Consider the following 23490-nt stretch of genomic DNA (forward strand, 5'->3'; position numbering starts at 1 on the left):
CTCTTTAAAATATCTGTATTTTCAACCTAGAGGACAGATTTTAGGCAGCTGTTTATAACTAAAAAAGACCAGGCTACATGGTATTATTTTATTTTTTTAACTCACTGCTTGGGGATAAAGTAGAATATCAGATGAGAGTTGGTGTTTTCTTCCCCCACTTTCATTGGAAAACAAAACTTCCCAAAAAGCACATTTCTGAGCAAATAAAGTATAAAATTGGTAGAAGTCCCACCCACACGTGTGACACAGTTGGTGTTACTCAATCACGTGAAGATTCTAGGCCCTGCAGAACTGGGGAAGTGATAATACAAAACACCAGCTGTGTAACCAGCATCAGCCCAGACAAAGATGAAATACCCCTGAAAGAAGTTTAAAAACTCTCCCTGCAATCTAAACTGAAACAAGGCTCTTCCTTCAAGAAAGCAGATACAGCATATGATTTAATCTTAACAGGAATCATAAAAGCAACAGCTGCTTCTTGACAGGAATCTAAGTATAAAATTATTTTAGAACACCTTTACTACAAAAAAACTTTTGTCTCAGATTACTACGCTGTTGTTAAGAGAATTACACATGGGACTATTTTCTTTCTTTCATACAGAATTATTTATTTACATTTTTATTAAAATTGAACTATTTATATAGTCTTAAATTTAGCAGCCTGTATAGTATGAAGCTAATTCCCATACTTAGTCAACCTGTTCACAACAGCACACAGTTAACAGTTAATATTGTCAGAGAACAAAAAACCCCCCAACCAACCAACCAAAAAAACAAATAAACCAATCAACCAAGTAAATCTTTAAGCACAGTACATTTCTGTCACTTCTGGTTCTCTGTCTATTTTTTGCTGTTATATTCCACTGTCAGAAGTCAATGAAACTTCTGTAGGTACCTGATATATTTGGCAGCAGTCAAGTAATTAAATAAAACAAAATAGTTGTAGTTCAGAAGCTAAACCTAAAAGTTTTAATTTACAAAAATTTATTATGTAGGAGGAGAAAAAAGTCTTAATAAAGGACAAGTTTTCAAAATTATTTTCATTCCTGGTGAAAGTACTGAAAATTACATTTTACTGCAAATCAGCTAAGTTAATCTTTATTTCTAAACTGTAGTGTCAGTGTTTCGCTCAGCTTCTGCCATCAGGCTTGTGATAAAGCTTTAATCACTATTACAGAAACCTCAAGACTGTTTACCCTGCAAAGAATAAGCTAACAAAGCCTCCAAATCTTTCACACACGTAAATGCTTCTCAACAATCTACGTCTCCATATCTGATATTTGGGGTTGGAAACGTGTAAAGCCATTAAAACACAGATGGGTAAACTAGCCAGCCAGTGTTCAAGTTCACATGTAGTTAACACACCTTCAGACTGTAATTACTCACTGGACTAATGAAGTCTCAACATGATAGGGGAAAACCACCATAATCTGGCACAGGTGTTCTCTGTTATAAAATCATTAGTTACAGAGCATGATTTTCCACTCCTGCATCTACCAGGAGCTCAAACTACCACACCCTAAAAGGAAAAAATTTTAAAAGAAAAAATGTATACATCCTCACATTAAAATGGATTATTAATTAATCATATATTATTAATGCCATGAGTTCTCTTTGTTATCTCCCTAGTAAATTGTGGCAGTCACGTACATTAATTACAAGTATGGCAATCAAAGTGTTCAAAAAACCTGAAGAATTCGCTTATCTCCTCTCTGACATAAAGAAAGATGGGTTAACAGTAACTCTAATAACAAAGTGCAACTCCAGCATAAATTTCCAGTAAAAGAGCACTCTGCTTTCAGGACTGTAGAGGGCTTCCAGAAAAAGTCTGTTTGATTATAGATTTTTTTTTTTCAAATTTAAAGAAATCGTCAAAATGTTTCAGCACTTACAAACTCCACCCTAAACCACCTAGCCTTTCAAAAAACTTTTTTTCATGAGGCAGTTCACACAGCCAACCACCTGATCGCCCCCTTCAAGCAATGCTGCCTAGTGGATACAGGAAACCTTAATCCTTCCTCCAAGATTTTTCAAGAAGTGAAATTAGAAAGATGACATTTGCAAGAGCTTTGCCCTTCAAGATTACTATACATAGAACCAGAACAGGCCCTCTCGTCACTCCCTCAGAAAATCTGAAATTAAACTTCATCTTCTTGTGCCTTTATTTAACAACATATTTAAAAGACTGATGAAGAGCAAAGTGGAATTGCAACATACTGAATAATAAGAATACTATGACAGTGTGCAAATTCTTAGATCTCACTGACTTGTCACTGGTAGTTCAGTTTGTAAACAAATTCAAACTCACTACTTGAGAGTAGTAAAACTGACCACACTGTGTTTTATAATTTGCATTCTATCCCTCCTTAGCATTGTTATTATGCCTGATATCATATTTATTTACAATTACTTTAAAATTCTGTCAAATTAAACATAATGTTATCATTCAAATAATATAAACATAACAATTGAGGTAAACACCAGGTTTGTAAGTCAAGCATTTAACTGCTAAACTTATGAATTCGGATGAACTTATTAGAAAGGCAGAATTAGGCAGATACCACTATAAAGAAAATTCTTAGTCTTAATTAATTCCATCACAGTTCTCACTTGATGACACTGCAGCTATGTACAAATGTTTGTTTACTAATACAACAGGAACAAGGCATACCTTTGTGGAACTGCTTTCAGTAACTTTTGCTAGCTGCCAAAGGATTACATAATGAGTGCACTGCAGTGCATGAATAACAATCTGAAATCAAAAGGGGAAAATGCATTAGATGACAAAGGCCAAAAAAAAAGACAGCAACAAAAGCTATTTGTTGTTGTGCCTGAAGAACACATTTTAACTACAGACCTGTTCTGGCATGTCTCCATTTTCAATACCAGTTTTCAATAACTTGTAGTTGCAGCTAAACAAGTCCCATCTTGATAGGTCATGAGCACTGGAAGCATCAGAAATGAAGCAAAATGTAATTTAACTAATACCATTTCTCCAATTTGAGGTTAACAACTACTAAAAGCTTAACTGGCCTAAAAAAAAACACATTAGTGGAATAAAGACCCCAACCATAAATACCTCCCTCCCAACCACCACCAACACAAACAAAAAAAAAGCAAAGCAAAAAACCCCTGTGACATTGCATTGAAAAGAGAGATCAAATTAAAAACAAACAAAAACAATGCTCTACACCATGAACTCCAACAGGTGTGTGCAGAACTTACTTGTGAAAAGCAGTGATTCTCTTCAGTGTTGACAAGACTTGATATGCATCATCTTCATCAGGTTCCTCCCCCTATTTAATAATCACACAGTGAGATATCTCAAACATTCTAAGCGAACCGGGGAGCTTACAAAAACCAAACACAAACTGGAGGGCGTGACGGGGTGGGGATCTGATTCTAAATTATTTATCAATGTCATATTTGCTTTCAGAAGAGTTAGAGAGATAAGGCATCAGTTCAGGTCTAGAGATGGACTCAATGATCATAAAAGGTCTTTTCCAACCTAAATGGTTCTCTGATTCTATAAAATAGCAGCAGAAGGAGAAATAGGGGAGGGGGAAGGGGGGAAAAAAGGGAAGTCTAGGATAGCAGAATACAATGTATAATGTAGGTGCTTCTATTTTCTCTGAAGAATCCAGCAGAGGCCACTGTCAGACAAAAGACACTGGACTAGATGGGCCACAGGTCAGTACTTCAATCTTACTTTAATCACAGAAAAAGGTCTTTGACAGAGGTAAGAGAAGTGGTTTGTTCTAATCTTCCCACAAGTTCTGACAATCTTGCATTTAGTGAAAGAAAAGGAGTAAAAAGGAAAGGGTCCAAAAAGTATCTATTCATACATGGGATAAACTATCTGAGGTCAAGAAACTCCTTCTCAGTTGAGCAGAGATAATGCAAGTTTTACTGTTCTGTAGTTGCACAACCTTGTCAAAGAACTATGGATTTCAACACTTCCACCAGAGTATTTGCCATTTTCCTTCAAGCCAACTGACATCTCATTTCCTTGCTTTACTCTCATTCTTTCTTCTCCTCACAAAGGGAAACAAATGGATAACAATTCTTCTCTAGGGTTTCTAGAGTGGAGTCCTAGTTCAGGACAAAGAGCAAGAAAAGAAAAGGAGCAGAGCCTGATAAACTACATGCACCTAAGAAGTGTGGAGAATGAAGTCGTCAAAAAGACACTTCCTATGCTCCTTACCACCAATGAGGAGGAGAAACAAGTTTTGTCTGAATGTCAGAGATCCCACATAGTGAAGTTAAATACTCCAACAGAAAATTCTCACTTTTCAGATCAGTACAGTGTGGGAACAGTTATTTTTAAGCTACTAACTGCATCTGCTTGCATTCAGGAAGGGAGGGGGAGTGTTTTCTAGAGATTTTGATATTTAACAACAGCAACATACAATCACAGGCAAGACCAGCAACAGTAGTACATCTGAGGAGAATCCTAGTGGAATTACAATACTACAACTCTCAAAAACATAAGTCTCAAAACCTAAGAGTAGAAAGTTTATGTAATTTCATTGTTTATCTGAAACTTATCCCAAATTTCCAAAAGACATTTGTCAAAAGGAGATCAAACATAAGACTACTGCCCTAATATACAAGAATAGCCTGTGTTCACATAATCATAGCAATGATACTGTTGTGTTATTGCACTTGATTCAACAGTTTTAAAAGTCAGACTGAAGCTGCCATCCCTAACTCATTGACTCACAGAGGAAGGCAGAAAAACATACTGGAAATATTTACAAGGGCAGTAAAAGTTGATCTTGCACATTAAAATACCTCTTGCAGGAAGTCCTCAAGAAGTCGATTAAACTTGTCTGCCAATTCATCTATTAACTGACTTCTTGCAATGTCAACCCTGTTAAAGATTGTGAATTCTTCATTACAGAGAGCGTGGTACGTTTTTGAACAGGCTTCCAAAACATCTATATCTGTGTGTTTCTCCACAATATCCCGGATTTGTCGCAGTAAGGCATCCAAATGCTACAAGGAAGATGAGCCATAGGAAAAAAATATGCAGTCATATATATATACACACACAAGACTTTTAATAAACCTCAAGTTTTTACAAGGTAAATTCAATTTATTACTTTTGTAACTACGATACAGAACACAAAACACAGAAAGCCAGTGAAGCTTCTGAGAAATTAAAAGTCTACTTATCAAAAATTAAGTAGGAGCTTGTCAAAGACCCAAGATTCACAGCATTTTAAAAAGTCATTAAAAATTTGCAAGTGTCTGCATGGTTTTATCTAATTTGAATTTCCACTGACAACTGAACAATACAGAAGAATTTACCTCCTACTCACACAAACATTTATACATGGTCTTAAAAGCTGTATAACTGAAGATTTAGTTTCACAGCATTCTAGTGTTGGCACTGGAGCCAACTTCAGTCGTTCTTATGGGCCTCCCCTCAACCTGAGCTGCTCTCTACTGCTCCATCACTGCTGGCTATGCTGTCAACTACACAGTTTATCACTTTTTGACTCTAAGGATTTCCAATTGCTTCACAATGCAATAGCACATCTGAGGAGGAGAAAAGAGAGATGAGAAGAGCTTCACCAACTTCATCATAATAGCACTCACAATGAAAGCAGTAACTACATAATTTGGGATATGGTAGTTTTCCCCTTCTTCACACAATGAAGATGGTGGTTTACTAGTTTCAGTGATCAGAAAAAGAAATAACTTACTAAGCTATTTCTACAAACTTTTATCTGCCAGGTAGCATACCTCAAACAGGACCATAACCCAACAATACATGTTCTCAAATAAAGTTCATCTAACTGGCAAGATTTTCTGTTAAAACCTGCCAGACAGGCCTTAGAAAACTCAAACTTTCTGTATCTCTAAGAACAGCAGCCAGTCACAGCTCTGAAGTCCAAGTCTCATTCTCAATAAAGGTTACAATAAATAAAGTCTCATTTACACAAAAAACCACATCTAGAATGGTGACAGAAATTAGAGTGACTAAGTCTAAATTCTGGGAGTTTTCCTTTTGTTTTAAGTGTTACTGAATGTTACCTTACCTTTTCTAATCGTCCTGTTGTATAAATTTCCAAATCAAAGTACTGTGGCAACTGCAGTAAGTTGGTGACTTTTTCTGCGTCTACAGAATACTGTAAAATTGGCAAGGAAATGAGTTCAGACGAAAAAGTCTTAGACAAAATAATTCATTACAGAACAAGCAAATATTAATAAAGACTAGTAAGGAAAAAAATAATACTTGTGGCAAGCCATACCATTAATTACAAAAACTATACTTGTAAACATTTCAGCAACAGTCCATCAGCAAGAAATGGAATTAAACCCACCTTTGCTAGCAACTGAGGGAGTGCCACTGCAAAAAGTTCAGTAATTTTTGTCCTGTCATCCAGTTGGGTTTTCTTTTCCTTTGCTGTCAGCACCTAAAATATTGGTATTGTGAGCATTTTACAGCTAAAAGTTCTGGAGCAAAGTTTCATTACCATTAATGAAATGATGATTAGGTACACAGATCTCTAATATCACTGTAAAATATCAATGAAAAGCAAGAGAAGGGGCATGCAATTTCCAAAAAAAAAAAAACCAACCATTCAGCATTCAAAAATGCAATTCAAAGTTAGACCTCATGCTATGATTAAGATTACAGTGAAAAAAGAAGTGATAATCTAGAATGAAGGATTTACCTTTCCTGCAACAAAATACCACGACTGGAATGATAATGAAAGAACAGCAAACCCTTCTTTTTAATGGTATTTACCCAATTCATATGCCAATCTAATCTTCATACAAGGTTTCAATCTGTACCTAAATGGGTTCCTTACCAAAAAAAGCACCAGTCTTGAGAGCAGTTCTCTTTCCTGTTTAATGCCTCAGTAAAAGAGGGCTGCCTAAACTCTACAGAGTCATAGAAAAGCCAATTGGTGGACTGTCCTCCTTCCAAGACACTATGGAGTGTATTTTCCTTTCCCTCATTTTGCTCTTGCTCACTGAAAATAGTTTTAACTTTTCCCAAACATTGATTTTTGTCTTCCTTTCCAAGCAATACTGCTTTGAAAATCAATTTTATATTACATTTAATAGTACAAACAAATGCAGCAGTTCAAACAGCATTAAGCAAATGCCAAAGTCCAGAAAAAGTGAACTAGCCAGGGCAGTCGGATACTGGAGGCTGTGGAGACCAAAGCTGAACTTCCAAACTCAGTCCCTTCAGCAGCAACAGCCTACAACCTTTTCCTTCTTCCCACAATGTCCCCACAGAGCCATTCCCACATCTCTAGATGAGTAGCTTTTTGCTTCCTACCCTTTTTCCTGTTCCTCTTCCCACAGGAGGATGACATTCAGCCGCTTGCCGAATTGTACAAAGCATTATTTCGATCAGTGCACTTTCCTGTCTATCCGTTAAAGCTGAAATTTAAGAAACAGATGTTAACACACAGCTTGATTTTTCATCTTCCACAAGGATCAAAATATGTTTGGTTTTTTTTAAAGGAAGACAGACAGACATTTAGGCCAACAGCTCATTTCCAGAGGTGGCGATGGCAGAGGGGATAGAGAAAGTAAGTACCTTATAAAACAATAGCAGGAAATATTTAAAATTGAGAGAATATCCCTGGATGAGTCACAGGACAGGATGAAACAGATACCAAGTTTTATAATCATTTTAGCTCCTTTTCATTTTTCAAAGGTCCATTTACTGGGACCTATGAATTACAAAATTATGCCAGGGGTTTTGTTTGGGTTTACTGTCATTAAAGAAATTACAGTATTTCTCTATATGGTAGTTGTAACACTCAAGAAATGAACCAGTTTCACAAGCAACTTAGTTTCTCTGATGTCGAAAGTGCAGCCTGAACTTGTGGAACAAGGCAGTGGGACTCTGCATGCTTATTCCTTCTCTTTTCTTCCCACCATTATTCTTCTGTCTCACTCCCATACCAGTAGAAGTGATCTCTTTCTACTCTTCCCTACATTTTACAATTGGTATTAGTGACTGATTTCTCAGAGTCAAGGAAACACAGAGAATATATGGAGACTCATAAATGTGAACATCTTATTTCCTTATACATCAAGAGTAACAGAAACTGCACAGGAACATAAATAAAGATCTAGAAAAATCTTTTACGTTCTTCTCCATTGAGAGGCTCCTCCAGCAGAAGACTGTTCATACATTCCCAGTCCTTCAGGAGGTCTGTTGCACAGTCCCACATGCTGTCCACAAGATAAGCAGCATGTTCATGCAACTAAAATGAGAACAGATTAAGTATTTGATCAGCAATAAAGTTCATTACAGAGCAATAATACAGGGTATTTCTTGCACTCGGCTCCTGCCCGTGGCAAAAACACAAAGCAAGTTTTGTGAGCTCTCTGGTTAAACAGAAGACTTTCTTCCCCAATTAACTTTAAAAGAGGAATCCAGACCAACTGCTACAAAGAGCAGGGCTACAACATCTGTCAGAACTTGTGAGATAGGTGGGTAAGGATTGTGGTTGTGAGTTTTTTTTGTTCTGTTTCACCACCACCCCCCTTTTAAATCTCCTAAATCACAATTTCTTTACATCTATACATCAGCATGTAGAATGACAGAATATTTGTCAAGAGTAGAATTCACAACCTGTCTCAACACTGTACTGACAGATCCTTCAAATAAAAACAACCACGCAAAACAGTCTTTTAACCCCCAGGTTGCTCAAATAACAGGAAAACCCGGACAGATTCATGGTTATTAATCAATGAGTGGGGAAGAGAAAAACAAGAAAATGAAATTTAAAAAAATTAAAATGAACCACAACAACAACACAAAAACCACACATACCACAAAAACAAGGATATCCCTGGAACCCAACTTACTTCACTTTCCAAAAAGAAAAACACTAATGTCTTCACAAGATTAGCATTCGGGCTTTGTCTTCCTCTCCTTTTAAGTATTCCATCATCTTCAGCATCTCTGCGGCTGAAAAGCCTAAAAGAAAAATTATTTCTTGACAACTTTCTTCTTCGTTGCCTTTGCCACAGTCAATTCACATCAAGATACTGTTTTTTACACACTTAATACCTTGTTGTTCAGCTCCACATTCTATTTTGAAAGGAAGTAATTTGGGACAAGTATCATTTGAACAATTTCAGATATGTTGAGTGGATATTTCACTGACTGTTTCCAGTGGAATGTATAATTATAACAAAATGATTTACAAACATCAGTGATAATTGCAGGTGCTTGAGGTCCTATGCTCCTCTTTAGCAAACCATGTTTTCTGAATCTCCCCACATGAGACTTTAAAGCAGCAAAGAAATACTGGAAGAAGGTCTGAAAAGTATTAGATGAAAAGTCTGTTTTGTTCTCCTACACACCTGAAATATATTGGATTTTTTTTTTTTTAAACAGGAAAATATTTTTTGAAATGGTCAAATGAGCTAATGGGAAGAGGGGGGCGCAAGGGAGGAACCACAAATGGGAAAATACTCATTATGATCCAAGCCCAAGTTCAGGCACCAAATCACATGAGCATTTTAAGATGCTTCACAGGAAGAATGGGAAAGGAAAAGACAGATGAACATTTTTATTACATTCCCTGAAGGTACAAGCTTTTCAAGGACAAGCCTTCAAAACTGCTCTCTATTTCCATTCAGAAAAACTACAACAGTTCAGAAACTACAGTAATGTTACAGTCTCTCTTCTCTCTTAAGGCCAGTTCATGATTCAGTTTTTTCCTTTTCCTAATTAAAACTAACGACAATCAGAGTGTTAACAGACACATGAAATTCTACAGAAAGAAGTCGTTAACTATAATTTCCCCATCTTACTTTTTGTAAAGAAATTCCCCTGCGGCAACTGCTACTGGTCGGTGAGCTGAATAAACCAGGTGGTAGACATTTTCACAGTCTTCTGCAGTCAGAACTTCTTCACTACTCCTGGGGTGGGGACGGGAAGAAGGAAAGAAGAAAAAGAGGCTGAGTTAACAGATTATGAACTTTAATGAGAAAGATGAAAATGAAGGAGAATCGAAACGTTTTCCTTCAATTTGTCATGCTAAAACCCAAAGTCTTAGTTCCAGCATCTTCCTGAACAAAATATACTGATCAAGTACAAGCTTTTGCTAGAAGGTTATGCTCCAAAGTTCAACTACTGTGTAATGTTCAGTAGATTCCATGTTCTTCATTTTAAACATTCCATGATCACTTCAAACTATGGAGGTTGAATCCCAAATTCCATCCACCTACCTAACTGTGGGACATAAGTAACAGCACTGTTCTAGTCAGATTACAATTACTTTTGAAATTCCCATTTGTCTGATAGTAAGATGCATAGATATTTCTATAGACTTCAAATGATCTGAAGTGTCATGCTGCTGGCCTAACCCACAGGGATTAGAAACATTTTTTAAGTTTCAATATCTGTTGTAAGTCAGATAAGAAAATATACATGTACTTACTGTAAAACAAGAGTGAGTAATTTTATTGCTTGGACTGCAACATCATATTCTTTGTCAAGAGTCATAGACACAATTCTATCCTAAGAACACAAAAGAAAATATTTTTCAAGAGGAAAGAAGTGTAATCCAACTTTAAAAATAATAATACTGTACCTAAAAATAAGAAGTTACACTAACCTTGAACCGACTGGTGAAGAGTTCCAATTTGGAATTAAGCTCTTTATTATAGTAAAGCCCTTGCAAAGCAGTTAGGCATTTGAGTCTTACTTCCCCTTGCTAAAATAAAAAATAAAAAAGTGAATTAAAAGTCAACTATAGGATACAGATCTTCACATCATACAAGATAAGTTTCTTTTACACTCTGAATTAATTCAAATATTAAATGCTGTCCCAATATACTACCAATGATCATGTTAATGACATAAGAATATATCCTTGTTTGTAACAAGCTAATGAAGGAAAAAAGCCAAACAAAACCCCAATATCTTACTGCAGTTAGCATCTCTATCAGTCAAAATACACTTGTTTCATTCTTTCTAAATGCTCAAGATATTTCTAAGTAGAACTCTATATGTTTCATTTCTATTAAATTAAAACTGACAACATCTGTATTTGTATCACCAACGACCATCTCTTGTTTGATCAGAATTAGTAAGTAGATAATGAGAGAAATACTCCTTCTGAAATACAAGATGTACTTCAGCAGAGGGCATGTTTTATGGTACAGATACAGAATGACTTTTCCAAAGTTTAGGACAACTGACTCCACACAGTTTCTATGACCCCACTGCCAGAGGTTCTTGGTTATTTACCCCAAACCCACAAAGAGCACAGCACGAGTGAGCACCCCTCATTTGTGCCACTTTACAGTCAACAGTTTGAAGTCTCCAATGCAAGAACTGAGACAATGTGCTGACTCAAAATCAGGGAGTATTTGTAAACTATGTCTGCTGACCCCTCCAAGCAGAGAATAAGCTCTAGGTGGTAGATATGAAGTAACAGCTCGAGGCACTCACCAGCACAAAAGGGGACCTCTCCCATGCTTTTTACAGCTGGAGGAGAATGCTAGAAAGTTTCTTAACTTGGCAAAACAGGCTACAGGACTGCATTATTCCATATGACATGCACTGATTTTAAATAAGTATTCTAAAGTAAAAGTCTGGATCAGTAATAAATAAATACAAAAGACTATTTCTTTACAAATAACAGTCCCTTAAAAAAAAAATCTATATATACTCTCTAAAAACATTCAAAAGATTCAATTCTAGTTTATATATATGTTGAAATGCCAGTGCTTCTGAATGGTAAGAATAGCAGTGACAGATTTAAACAGTTAGGAGATCTGAACCCAGTCTGACAAGATAACAACCAAAACCATGGAGTTATGCTTCCTGGCTCTGCTCCTTTTCCCCAGTGCAGTTTACCTTATCATGCATAGTCCACCCCACATATTTTAAGTAGCTGTCATTGAGAAAGGCATCACTGTACATCTTCATCCATATTCCAATCTCTTCAATGCAGATGGCTCTGATTTCAGCAATTGCATCTCTGTGGAGAGAAGTGGGGCAGGAAGTTCAAACAGATGAATAATTAGAAATAACCTGCCACCGGCTTCCAAAATAAATTAACGAAGCTACAAATTACTTACTGCGAGAAACTTACCGGTATCTATGCACAAAAACACCTTTAAATATTGCATTCATCATGTTTTCTATTTCATCCTGATTTTCTTGAAGCTGAAAGAGTGTACAGGGTACATAAACAGTGAGGAGCACTTTTACAGGCAGATCAGATGGTGGTGATGCTACACAAACTAAATTAATGTTTAAAGTATAACCAACAAATCCTTTCCAGAAATATTCACAAATCTGTTTCACAGTACAACATACTATTATTTAAGGAATTGTATCTATCCCAGCATACAAACTAATTAATTGTGACCACTGCAAAACTGTTCTTCAAGTGTAACTAAGACATCTTAAGTTTCTGAAAGGTCCTTCTAAGCTTATTTATAAGAAAACTTGATTTAATTTTCTTGTAACATCCCTGCCTTTTTCATTTATCTATGTATTACTCATATGAGGACTGGTCCTGTACATACATCTAGCACAACTATACTGAATGGGTGTTCAAGGGATCAGTCTCAAACTGCAAGATCTTTGCAAGACAAACAGAAGACAAAGTTGTTAAGTTTGTCTGAACTGTCAAGAAAACAAAAACCTTAACAGGTAACAGCACAAGCACTGAAGAGCAAAGGTCAGATGTTTCCTTTGATCATGAGAAGATTATTTCTAATGTCTAAAAAAAACAAACAAAAAAACCCCCAACAACAAAACAAAACAAAAAAAAGCAATCCAAAACAAAACTAACCCCCCAAGAAGCCCCTACACAAAACAAACCACCAATTCCCCCCCAAAAAAATACTGAAACCTGAATGAATTGGGCTTTCAACAAGACAGCACTGTCAGCAGTGAATCAGCAAGTCTCTTTTACACAAAAGAAAGAAAATAGAAATAGGCTGCATTTTCAGTTTTGACAGTGCTTTCTGTAGATCAAAAAAGCCTTATCTAAAGCCTTTAAACACACTTTCTGCTGAGATCGATATTGACATTATAAAAGCAGTACTTTGCTCCAAGATCCCAGAGATCTTCTCTAGAAGCCAAAAAAGTCAATGTATAGTAAATTTTGTTATGTATTCCAGCTTGGTTTAGGAAACTAGTCAAGAAATACAACAAAAAATTAGCTTTTATGAATTGCCGTCTCTCTTACTAACTTTCCTATGACACTACTATTTTTAAGAGTCTACATTTATCTCAGAAAATCAGACAGTAAGAAGCACCTTTCAAAGTTTTTTAAACATTAAACATGAACAACTTTGAAGAATTAAACAGAGACTAACAACTACCAAAACATATTACAGACCAAGATTAATTATGAGTTGTCAGCTATGAACACTCATCACGTGCACACCAGCTAGAGTTGCACTAACCTCCTTTCTTTTCTGTAGTAAGAGTTCCAGCCTATCATTAGCTCGTTTCCCAATTATTTTATTTCGTTCTGCTTCATACTGCCGCTGTGTGTTGTCCATGTTAATACTAAGATTTAATGCCACATTCACTAAAGCAGTCATCAGCTTCATGGCTACAGAAAAAAAAAGCGACAAGAATAAAGATTATTTAAAAGGTTCTGATCTAAGAAAATTTATAAACAAAAATCTTGACACCTCCTCCTTCCAACTCTTCCTGTATTTATGAAAATATATTCACTGTAAATTTCTTGGTACACAAACTTTAGCAGTGTTTTACCAAGCATTGCATAACGACTGATCATCACAACAGATAAATACTTATTCTGTTCTTTTCTGCCAATTTTACAATGTTATAAGCATTATTCTTGATTGAGATATATGATATGCTTCCTCCCCATAATGAAGGTAAAATGTAAGATTTACAAACAGCCCAGGAAATATTAAAAGGATTCCATTATCAGAGTCTGTAAGACTGACACCATTCAACCTTAGATACACAACAAGTTTCTTTCTTTAAAAGGAAATGTCTCGGACAACCAACACCACCATATCACACCAGTCTTTTCTCCTCAATTTAATTTTAACAAGGGACAGGTTTTTTTAAAGATTCCTTTATTAGCAGAGGAAGCACATTAGCCAGAGAACTGACCAAAATACGAAACACACTTGCATGGGCTTTTTGCTGTGTTTTTATTTCTAAATCAACCCTTTTTAAAAGGGTGCAGACAAATATCCTCCCAGAAATGAGGAGGAGGTCAACAGTGTACTTGCTTTTCTTGTGAACTTCTGTAACAAGGCATGAAAGGGCTTGCACTGGCAGAGCACACATGGAACATTGTTGTGAGCGTATCACCAGCATAAAGCTGATGAGCAAGACTTAAAGACATGCAGTTATATTGAAATATCATCTCACACTGTGATCTCCAAGGAAATCAAGATTAAAGAACAAGTCTGAGCTCATCACAGAAGCCAAAATTACCACAAATAACAGTAAATATGGATACAGGGATTTTGTTGGCTTTCTATTCCATATAAAACATAACCTTCAAGAATACAAACTGTAAACTCAGATCAAACACACTAGTAATTACACGAAATCAACAGAATTGACTACTGATGTGAACAAATGCAAACAGAACTGCTGAAAAAAATATTTTGTGTGACAGAAATCAACATGCAACAGGGCAACTTCTGCAGCTTTAATTCAGGAACAACTCAAATAAAAATTAAAAAAAGGGGGTAAAAACTTGCTTTTTAAGACCTAATATTTGTATTAGTCACATGTTACAATAGTCAGAATTGATGATACAGCAGAATCTGTAAATGTGTTCCTCTCTCCATAAGAAATGCCCAGGCTGGTGGGAGTCTCACAGCATGTGCAGTGTGCTAATGTAAACTCAAGGAGTTATCAATGATACAGAACAGCTGACAGGACAGTCAGCACTGAAGCAGCTGTAAACCAGACAGGTCCAGGGAAGGTAACAAGAATTATTTCCAGTGGGGCAAAAACTCAGTTTCACATACAGCTTAAATTCACCTTGTTCAAAGTAAAATTGCTACAATAACCTCACATAAGCTGAGGCTACACAATGCCATTCACAACCCTTCTTCAGGAATCAGTGCACGTTTAGGACTTCCTTATCCAAGAAGCTTATCCTTTGTCCATATAAAGACATATTTCTTTAAAACACTCTACACTTAATTCATAAGGGATTTCTTCATAATTTAACAGATTGGAAAAAAATTCACGTGAAAAGGTCAATTACTTAAAACCATAAAGGTACTTAGTAACTGTATCACTGATGAAACATGCTTTAAAATTATTTCTAATGCAAAGACTGGAAATGCTACTTTACATGGTACCACGGCCTCAATATGCAGCACAATTTAATGTGTAGGAAAAATTGCATCCAACATAAACTACAACTTTAGACTTTATGCAGAGAATTAACAGGCTCAACTGGCATTTGAGGTTAGAGATCCCTACAGCCTTATTTATGACCAAAGACAAACTCGAAGAATCAACAGAAAGTCTCCTTCTATTTACTTTTTCTACCAGACTTAAAGGTAATAAAAATTAAGTACCAGACAGCTGGTGAAGAATGCTTTAAAATAATGCTGTGCTTTTCAGTAACAAAAAAAATAATAAAAAGCTGTCCCAAACCAAGTTGCATTAGATGAAAACTGTATCACACAATGAAACTCAGTTGAATGTTGAGTATCAAGAAGTTTAACCAGAAGAATCCTTCCCTGTGCAGCACAAAACATAAGATGTAGGCAATACACAAATAAATCCAATTCACTGACCTGCCAGTGTGCTCGTGTGCCGAAATGCTCTGACTTGTGAGTCTGACAGCCCCGTGAGCAGTGAAATGACAGTATCCATCATATACTCATCATAAATGATGCTATATTGACATTGTCGGACGAGGACTCCAATGAACTCACAAAAACTGGATTTGAACTTCTTCCACTGGGGGCCAGCCATAGTTAGCGGATAATCTCCGCTATCCTATTAAAAAACAGAAAAGGAAACTCTTTCGAACGTCTTAAAAATTATTTCATGAAATAAAGATTAAAAAGAGATGGGTACAACTTTAAAGCCAAAACCTCCAAGGCGCTAAAAATGATACATCAGAAGAATGCGATTCCATAAATATGCATCCACTTTGCAGCTCAGGCTTGTTGTAGCACAAAGACAACATTTTAACTACTAATTTCTCTTTCTTGTTCTGACTCCCAGAAAAGAAGAAAAAAAAATAAAAATCACACGCCTTACAAATCTGCTTCAGGTTCCACCAGAAGCATCACACGAACAGCTGGGTGCTGGCTTAGGAACAGTCAATTCAGGGCCATAATACAGCTTAGAGGGAGATGTTTACATATCAGACTGAAACTTCCTCATGTCACAAAATGACCAACTACAACACCTTGAATACAACTAATGTGTGTTCCTCTCCTGATCTGGGAGCCTTTACAAATCACGGTAAAATGACAAGGAGAAAAAAAAAATGCTTTGTGTCAGTGCTTCTGTGAAGAGTTTCTTTAAGAGGCTGAACAACAATACAGGTTGAAAAATTAAAAAAGGACCCATGAAAAGGGATTAGAAATCAGAGTTGTTCATTAGAATTCCGTTACAAGAACAAGTGAGCATGACAGTGATTAAAAAAAACATGAGCAAACAGTCCCAGCTGTGGCTTTATAAATTTCATACAATATTGCCTTAGAGTAATCAAATCTATTTATGCATTCAGATATTTCTAAGGAACACTAAAATGCTTTTTTAAAAAAGAGTACTACATTTTCCCCTCAGTTAAAGTTAAAGATTTTTTTTTATGTGAGGGTGGGGGGATTATTTCTGTACTGGACAAATCTGGGGAGGAGGTTTTAAAGCTACCTTTATGTTCCTTGGTACACAGGGTGAAAGGAATATCACTCAAACCCACTACAAAAAAAAAAAACCCAACCAAAAAAAAACTCACCACCAAAAAACCCCCAACATATCTCATGTATCCCAACACTCAGTGGACAGAAAGTGACAATTTAAAGGGAAAACAGTTATAATCCCCATGAAAGGAAAAGCATTAGTCTTTAACTGGAGATTAATCAAATTCAAACCCCCACAATTTATAGATTAATGAATGCATAGAAATAAATTTAGCAGCCATTTTAAGAGAGAATTTTAGGCCTTACATACACAGTAGGAATGGGGAGTCATCCCACACAGATCCACAGTAGTAGGAGTTCCCACTACTTAAAAACTCAGTAGATATTGATTTCTTAAACCATTAATAAAACAAGTTACATACATGCAGAGCTTTACTTCCTAGTCTTACAAGCTCAGTGAAATAAGGCAATTTAATATTTTCATTCATGAACGTCCTGTCATTTCTGTAGATGAACTTATCCTTGAAACAAACCTCTACCAAGGTGATCCAGCAACATTAGGACAGGTAAAAATAAAACTAATATCAGTATGTAATCAATACTTCATTAAATTACCTCATCAAATTCTTCAGTCATTTTTCGGATTATTTCAGAATTCTGCATATGTCGGAACATCTCTGCTGTAACAACTCCTACAATTTAGATATTTGACCGTTAGCACTTTTAATATGAAAGTGGGTAGGTGGCAGATGACATGACTCCTGCTACAATGCAAAAATGATCCATTTTCAGCTAACCTACAGTTTACACATGTATTTTTTAAATAATTTCCACATTTTTTTTCTTTTAGCATCCATGTATAATAAGCACTTGACACCATATATATATATATATAGAGGGGTTTATTATTCTATTTAAGAAGTGTGTTTATGTGCATGTACACATACATGTAGAATTCACTCATTCACTCATATTCAGAAGTCAAAGATACTTGTGCCAGAGCTCTTTATCAACAAGAGATTACACCATCTGAAGTGACCTTTTAGGACTCAAGATTCTAGATGGTGTAAGACAATTCTGAACAGTTGTATGGCTACTTATTATCTTCTGCACTCCAATAAACAGAGTGATTTCATGCAATTTCTATTTGTCTTGGCCTCAAATTGTTAGGGTGTAAATAGTGATATAAAAACCAAATAGATCTCCCGAAGTTTACTGCAAAATTCATGACAAGGATCACCACAGAAAGCATTAAAAGATTCTGCAGCTTTATCTTGTACCAATAATCAAAAGGTCACTGCTCCTGAAAGCACGGATAACCTCCGAGGAACGCTGCTGGCTTTCTGGAGATTTATGCATGTTAAAAGTTTATCAGGACAGAGAAACGCTTGAGCAGAACAAATTACATCCAGTCCTACTCTATCAAGCTCAGTGACGCTGCAGGATAAGTTACCTCCTCTTCAGAAAGAGGTGAGAGAGGAAAAAGAATGAAGGATGTGGAAATGAGGAAAGAAAAATCAGAAAAAATAAAATATAGAAATACCACCTTACTGCAGACAGGCTACCATGAAGTTGTCCATTGCATCTTTTAAATCAAGCACATCTACAAAAGCTATGAAGCAATCTTAAAACACTCAATGATAAGAACAGATAAATCCAATCTAGAATGCCAAGACTGAACAAGCTAAACTATCAGTGTTAAGAGAGATGGTTTCTGAAATAATAGCAGGAACAGAAGAAGATGAAGCACGTGTTAAGTACCAGTACTGCAATCTACCTGCTGTAAATACAAAAGGCTTAATCTACGTTTTAAACTACAGTATAATATCTCTAAACCTCCTGCTCACACCTTCAGAAATCCTAGTTTAACTCCAAGAACCTGATAATGTAAACTAGCTGCAGGGATGGAGCATTTCTACAGCATCTGCAGTATAAAAGCAAAATGTTATCATACTGTAATATTACTTAAATGGATGAGTAAACATTTCAGTGTCTTACCTTTGCAGCCTGAACACTGAATAAAGAAGTTAATGAGATCAAGAAGTGCTATATCTCTGTCATGTTTGTACGACTCTATCCAGTCATCCACTACAGACTGAAAGGAAGCAAATAAAAAAGGCACTGTTCAGTTTTCATAAATTGAAGACAATGTTATTTAACTGCTTTCCATAAGTGATTCTTCTTCATTCCTTCAGTAACTTGAACTCTTTTTTGATTACAGAACTAAATGTCTGAATAATCCTCTACTGCCATAATATTAGTCCTCAAAATAAAGAACTCATTCTATAAACAAACGTATACAAGTACAAAACTGACACCTTAACAGAAAGCACAGGAATACCACCTCCTTCTACTCTAACTTTTTTGGAGGAAGAATGCAAAAATAGTTGGTATATTTTACAGATTCAGGTATTTTATTTACAATCACCCCACCTCACCAAGCTAGTGACACTTCTCTAAAGCTACTCTTTGGGTGTTCAGTTCCTACAGCTCCCTGTATTCTTTCAAAAATGTGCTCCTTTGACGAAATGGGCACCACATACATTTGCCAAAACAGGATGAACAACACTGCCCTACACTGCATGGACAGTAATTACTCTGCAGTCACTAACCTAAAGAGGAACAAGAGCATTTTATTAACAAACTTTAACATGAAGCAAATTAATAGGAAACCTGTGATAATGGTTTTGAGAAAACAGAATTTACATGTAATTATGTTGCAACCATCCATGTGTATGGTACAAACTGTCTACTGCTGAGGTCATAAAAACAAAATCCCACAATTTTATTAACTGATTCTTGTTCCCAGCCCCAGTGCAGGAGCCTGCAAACCTCGAGAGCACTGCAGAGTGACCCAGCTTTCTGTGTGCGTACCACAGAAGCTGTAAACTCTACGTTTCCAGTCCCAAAGATAGACTTTCTTCCAGGCAGCCGAGGAGTCACATGAGTGAGTCAGCAGGAAGGCTTCATGGCTGACAGGCTCACACTTTAACCCTCTCTCCACTGGAAGACTCACAGTCAAGTAAACGCTTTAGAGAGTTAATGGAATCCAAAAAAAAAAAAAAAAGAGCTGTATTTCTTACTAGTGTGACTTCAGCCCCGCTAGTAAATGCAGTGGGGAGAGTGCCTAATGCACAGCTTAAACCTCCTCTAAGCTGACTTGGCTAATGTATATTGCTACACTGGAATTGGCTGGAATTTGGGTCAGGAAATTTTAAAGAGGAGCTCTGAAATTGTAGCTTGTGATTTTACTCTGGGTGAGAGAAGAGAAGCAACTACTTATTTTCAGATAATCTAAGCTCTGGAAGCACCTACAAACTACAGACTTCTTGTTAAGTTCTATGACAGCTATAGGCCTAAACCACATTTATATTTAGCTACAGTCACACAAAAAGGACTTTAAAGTCATGTAATCTAAAACAGACTTTCTTCATTCAGAATATTGAAAATTTACTTTGAATCACAGTATGAATTTCTTCATTATATATGTGATTATTCATAGAATCATAGAATCAGCTGAGTTGGAAAGGACCTCTGAGATCATCAAGTCCAACCCTTGATCCAGTACCATTCATGCCTAACATTTAGAAATGAAAAATTAGTTCATTCAAATTCAAACCCTAACAATGAAAAACCACTTTATTTTGATCCTTGTCTGCAACTAAAACCAACAAATTTAGGAAAAATATTACTTTAGGCTTCATTTGATTACATTGCATGTAGAGGACAGTATTGTTCTATTTAAACTGTATATAATTCGAGTCACAGAGAGAACCCAGATCTTACCTGCATAGCACTCTTGCCCATTTTAACTACCTCAAACAGCATCATGTTTTCCACACCATTCTGTTGGTGATGTCCATTCATCCGATTTGGACCACCAGGTTTCCCTCCTCCGTTTCCACTTTTCCCCTTCTCTGCTGGTCCTTTTTTTCCTTTTTTACAGGTCTGCAATCACACACACACATCAAGTATTAACTGGGTTTTATGCAGAATTAAAAAACAAAAAGCCAAACACATCACTATCCATACCATGACAAATATACACAAGGCCTTTGATTTTCAGCAACCAGATTTTAATTCTATATATAAAAAACAAAACATTCAGAATAACAGCAGATCTTGACTGATACGAAGACCAGCGAGAATTCTACAGGTTCCACTTTCTCCTTCCCTCATTTAAAATCTTGTAGCAAATAAAAATGTGATTAGTGACTATGTATTACACACAGATTTTTCTCATGTTTAAATTGTAAAACAGGTTATGCATATTTTCTTGAAAACAGCTAAGGCAATTCCCTAAACACATCACAAAGTCTCCTCTGCAATTCACTAACCTTTTGGTTTTTTAATTTGAACACATATTAGCAAGTGGGGGTAAGGAAAAGCAGACTGGTGTCTTTGTATTTGATTTCCCAAATCAAGTATGACTTACAGAAAGAAGAAAATATTATTTTAAACACAAATAAACCACCATTTTATAAAACTTATCACCAATTCTCAATAGTTGGGCCCTCTCCCCAGGTACAGGCACAGGGGGTGGCCAGTGAGGTGGTCACAGCCCAGCACAGCCTCCTGTAGTGGGTGCAAGGCCAGTGAGAGGCAGGTGGGGAGGAGGGGAAAGAAGGGTTGGTAACTGGGTTTAGACCTCCCCACTCCAGCAGTGTAGCCTCCTGCCTGTGACCTATTTAAAAAAACCCTTCTAACTAAGTTACTGGTTTCTGTTCACTTTTCAAATTAAAAGAGACAGAATTCATGACAGCAACCAGAAGAGACTGTATTACTCAAATTTATGTATAGGATGGAACACATGCAGAGGGACTAATCAAATCAAAGATTATCCTCTTCTCCCCTACCTCCCTTATGCCTTCATAGCACTAAGAAAATATCATGGAAACAGTCAAGATGAAGTGATTCCATGCAAACACAAATATGAACTCTCTTCACAGAACACTTGTGTTTTCAGAAAATATTTCTAGCTCATTCAACTTCAAAGCAAGTATTACACTCTTCATTTCTTAACAGTGGAAATGTTTCAGTATCCCTAAAGACTGAACATACTTTGCCTTTGCCTTGTTTTTGGTTTTTTCCTTCAATATCCTCAAAGTCTGTATCAGAAGAGAAGTGTGTTTCAGACTCCCTGCAAGGATAAAAAGACAAACCATTTACGCATTTCATCAGAAATGTTCTTAAATATACTACATAAGATCACAGTATGCTCTCAGCCCAGTAAGTCAACACCAACAGTGAAACTGCTTTTGTTTTCAAGTCTGCTATTGAGGAATGGAGCACATCCCCACACTCACACCCTATCCAGCCTCCTCCAAACAATGTACCAGTGAAGAAAAAGCCATACAGTAAGATTAAAAGATGTGAGGGCAGGTAGAAAATAGCAACAGGCTGGGAACCTTGCTCTTGGCAAGTGACAAACATTACAGCATCTCAAAAAGCAAAGAGCACAAAAAATTCTGTGCCACAAACATTTAAACAAAATGAGAAGGGGAAAAATCCCAAAATCCCAACAGCAAAAAAATCCTCCGTCACTTTCCCAGACAATCAAAGTGTCTCAACATATTCCTTCCTGCTGTTAGAAACTCAGGAAATAGTTTAGAGGTTTGCACTTATGTTGAAAGGTATAGAATAAAAGTTTAGGTGAGGTTTCTTCAAAAAGATTACCTGTAGTCCTGTTTAGACTTATAAGGTAAAAACACACTAAATACACAGTGATTTGTTTAATTTTCTACACATTAAAATATGCTGCATCAATATACAAATCCTTTAATGCCAATATTGATGAGGGGATAGTGTCTGAAATCAACTGAATTATTAACAGAGAATGTTTGGCTTATATATTCTCTACTTCTACATTTCCTGTAGAATTTAACTGAAATGATGCTACTAGATCTCATTTTAACACACTTCTGTGCACACTTCCTGATTCAATTAACAACACAAACAGAAAGACAACCAGGGAGCACAGGAGACTCATTCCTATGGATTTCTTTGTAACATTCTAAAACACTCCAGAAACTTATGGTCTCTCACTAGTTCAAGTATCTGATAAGAGGTTTCTGCCTTTTAACATGCATCTTGCCATTTCTGGTTTTGCTGGCTGGGTACACTCATAGGGACTGGAAAAGCCTCCAACAGGGGGTTAAGGGGAAGACTGAAAGAAAGAAAAAGGTAGGAAAAATAATCTCTTCTTCAAAGACTCCTAAGATGTTTCTAATTTTCACAGGAAAGAAATAAACACAACTTCCAAACATTTCACCACACAATGAACTCTACCAATGGAGTAAAACCCCATTATAAGCAGTTGTAGAAACACTATTTCATATTAAACCATCTTCCAGTTTATTTCCAATCTTTATTTCTCACTGATAAGAAAAAACACCCAAGCAAATAACCTCACGGACATAAAACTACATCCTGGCATCCTTTTCGATTTCATAACCAAGTTAATCCACTTCAGCAGTCTAGAGGAATATATTCATGTCAATCCCTTTACCATAAAAAGGTATATCTTGGAAATTCAAATGTCCCTTTCTTAAAAAATGATTTTTAAACACTTATTTTAATTTCTGCTGAATTAATACTCAAGAAAAAAATTAAAACAATGCTTTATCAACATCTCAATAGAAA

The 23490-nt window shown here is 36.2% G+C and overlaps 1 protein-coding gene across 4 annotated transcripts in view; it reads right to left on the reverse strand.

The window, feature by feature from the left end:
• The window catches only part of STAG2 (stromal antigen 2), a 76231-nt gene that overhangs the window by 13519 nt on the left and 39222 nt on the right, over positions 1–23490 (reverse strand). For all 4 annotated transcript variants that reach the window (XM_027687117.1, XM_027687119.1, XM_027687116.1 and 1 more), the window contains exons 3-22: positions 21910–21988; positions 20635–20796; positions 18847–18943; positions 17464–17540; positions 15769–15973; positions 13423–13574; positions 12096–12169; positions 11858–11981; positions 10611–10709; positions 10434–10513; positions 9805–9912; positions 8851–8962; positions 8126–8243; positions 7304–7407; positions 6333–6425; positions 6048–6137; positions 4795–4998; positions 3226–3296; positions 2858–2945; positions 2672–2752 (exon numbers count right to left, since the gene is read on the reverse strand). In XM_027687117.1, the coding sequence (XP_027542918.1) occupies positions 2672–2752; positions 2858–2945; positions 3226–3296; positions 4795–4998; positions 6048–6137; positions 6333–6425; positions 7304–7407; positions 8126–8243; positions 8851–8962; positions 9805–9912; positions 10434–10513; positions 10611–10709; positions 11858–11981; positions 12096–12169; positions 13423–13574; positions 15769–15973; positions 17464–17540; positions 18847–18943; positions 20635–20796; positions 21910–21988 (2218 nt within the window). The remainder of the gene's footprint in view (positions 1–2671; positions 2753–2857; positions 2946–3225; positions 3297–4794; positions 4999–6047; positions 6138–6332; positions 6426–7303; positions 7408–8125; positions 8244–8850; positions 8963–9804; positions 9913–10433; positions 10514–10610; positions 10710–11857; positions 11982–12095; positions 12170–13422; positions 13575–15768; positions 15974–17463; positions 17541–18846; positions 18944–20634; positions 20797–21909; positions 21989–23490) is intronic.

This window comes from Neopelma chrysocephalum, unplaced genomic scaffold (genome assembly GCF_003984885.1).
Source record: "Neopelma chrysocephalum unplaced genomic scaffold, ASM398488v2 Primary Assembly neopelma1_73b, whole genome shotgun sequence".
NCBI lineage: Eukaryota > Metazoa > Chordata > Aves > Passeriformes > Pipridae > Neopelma > Neopelma chrysocephalum.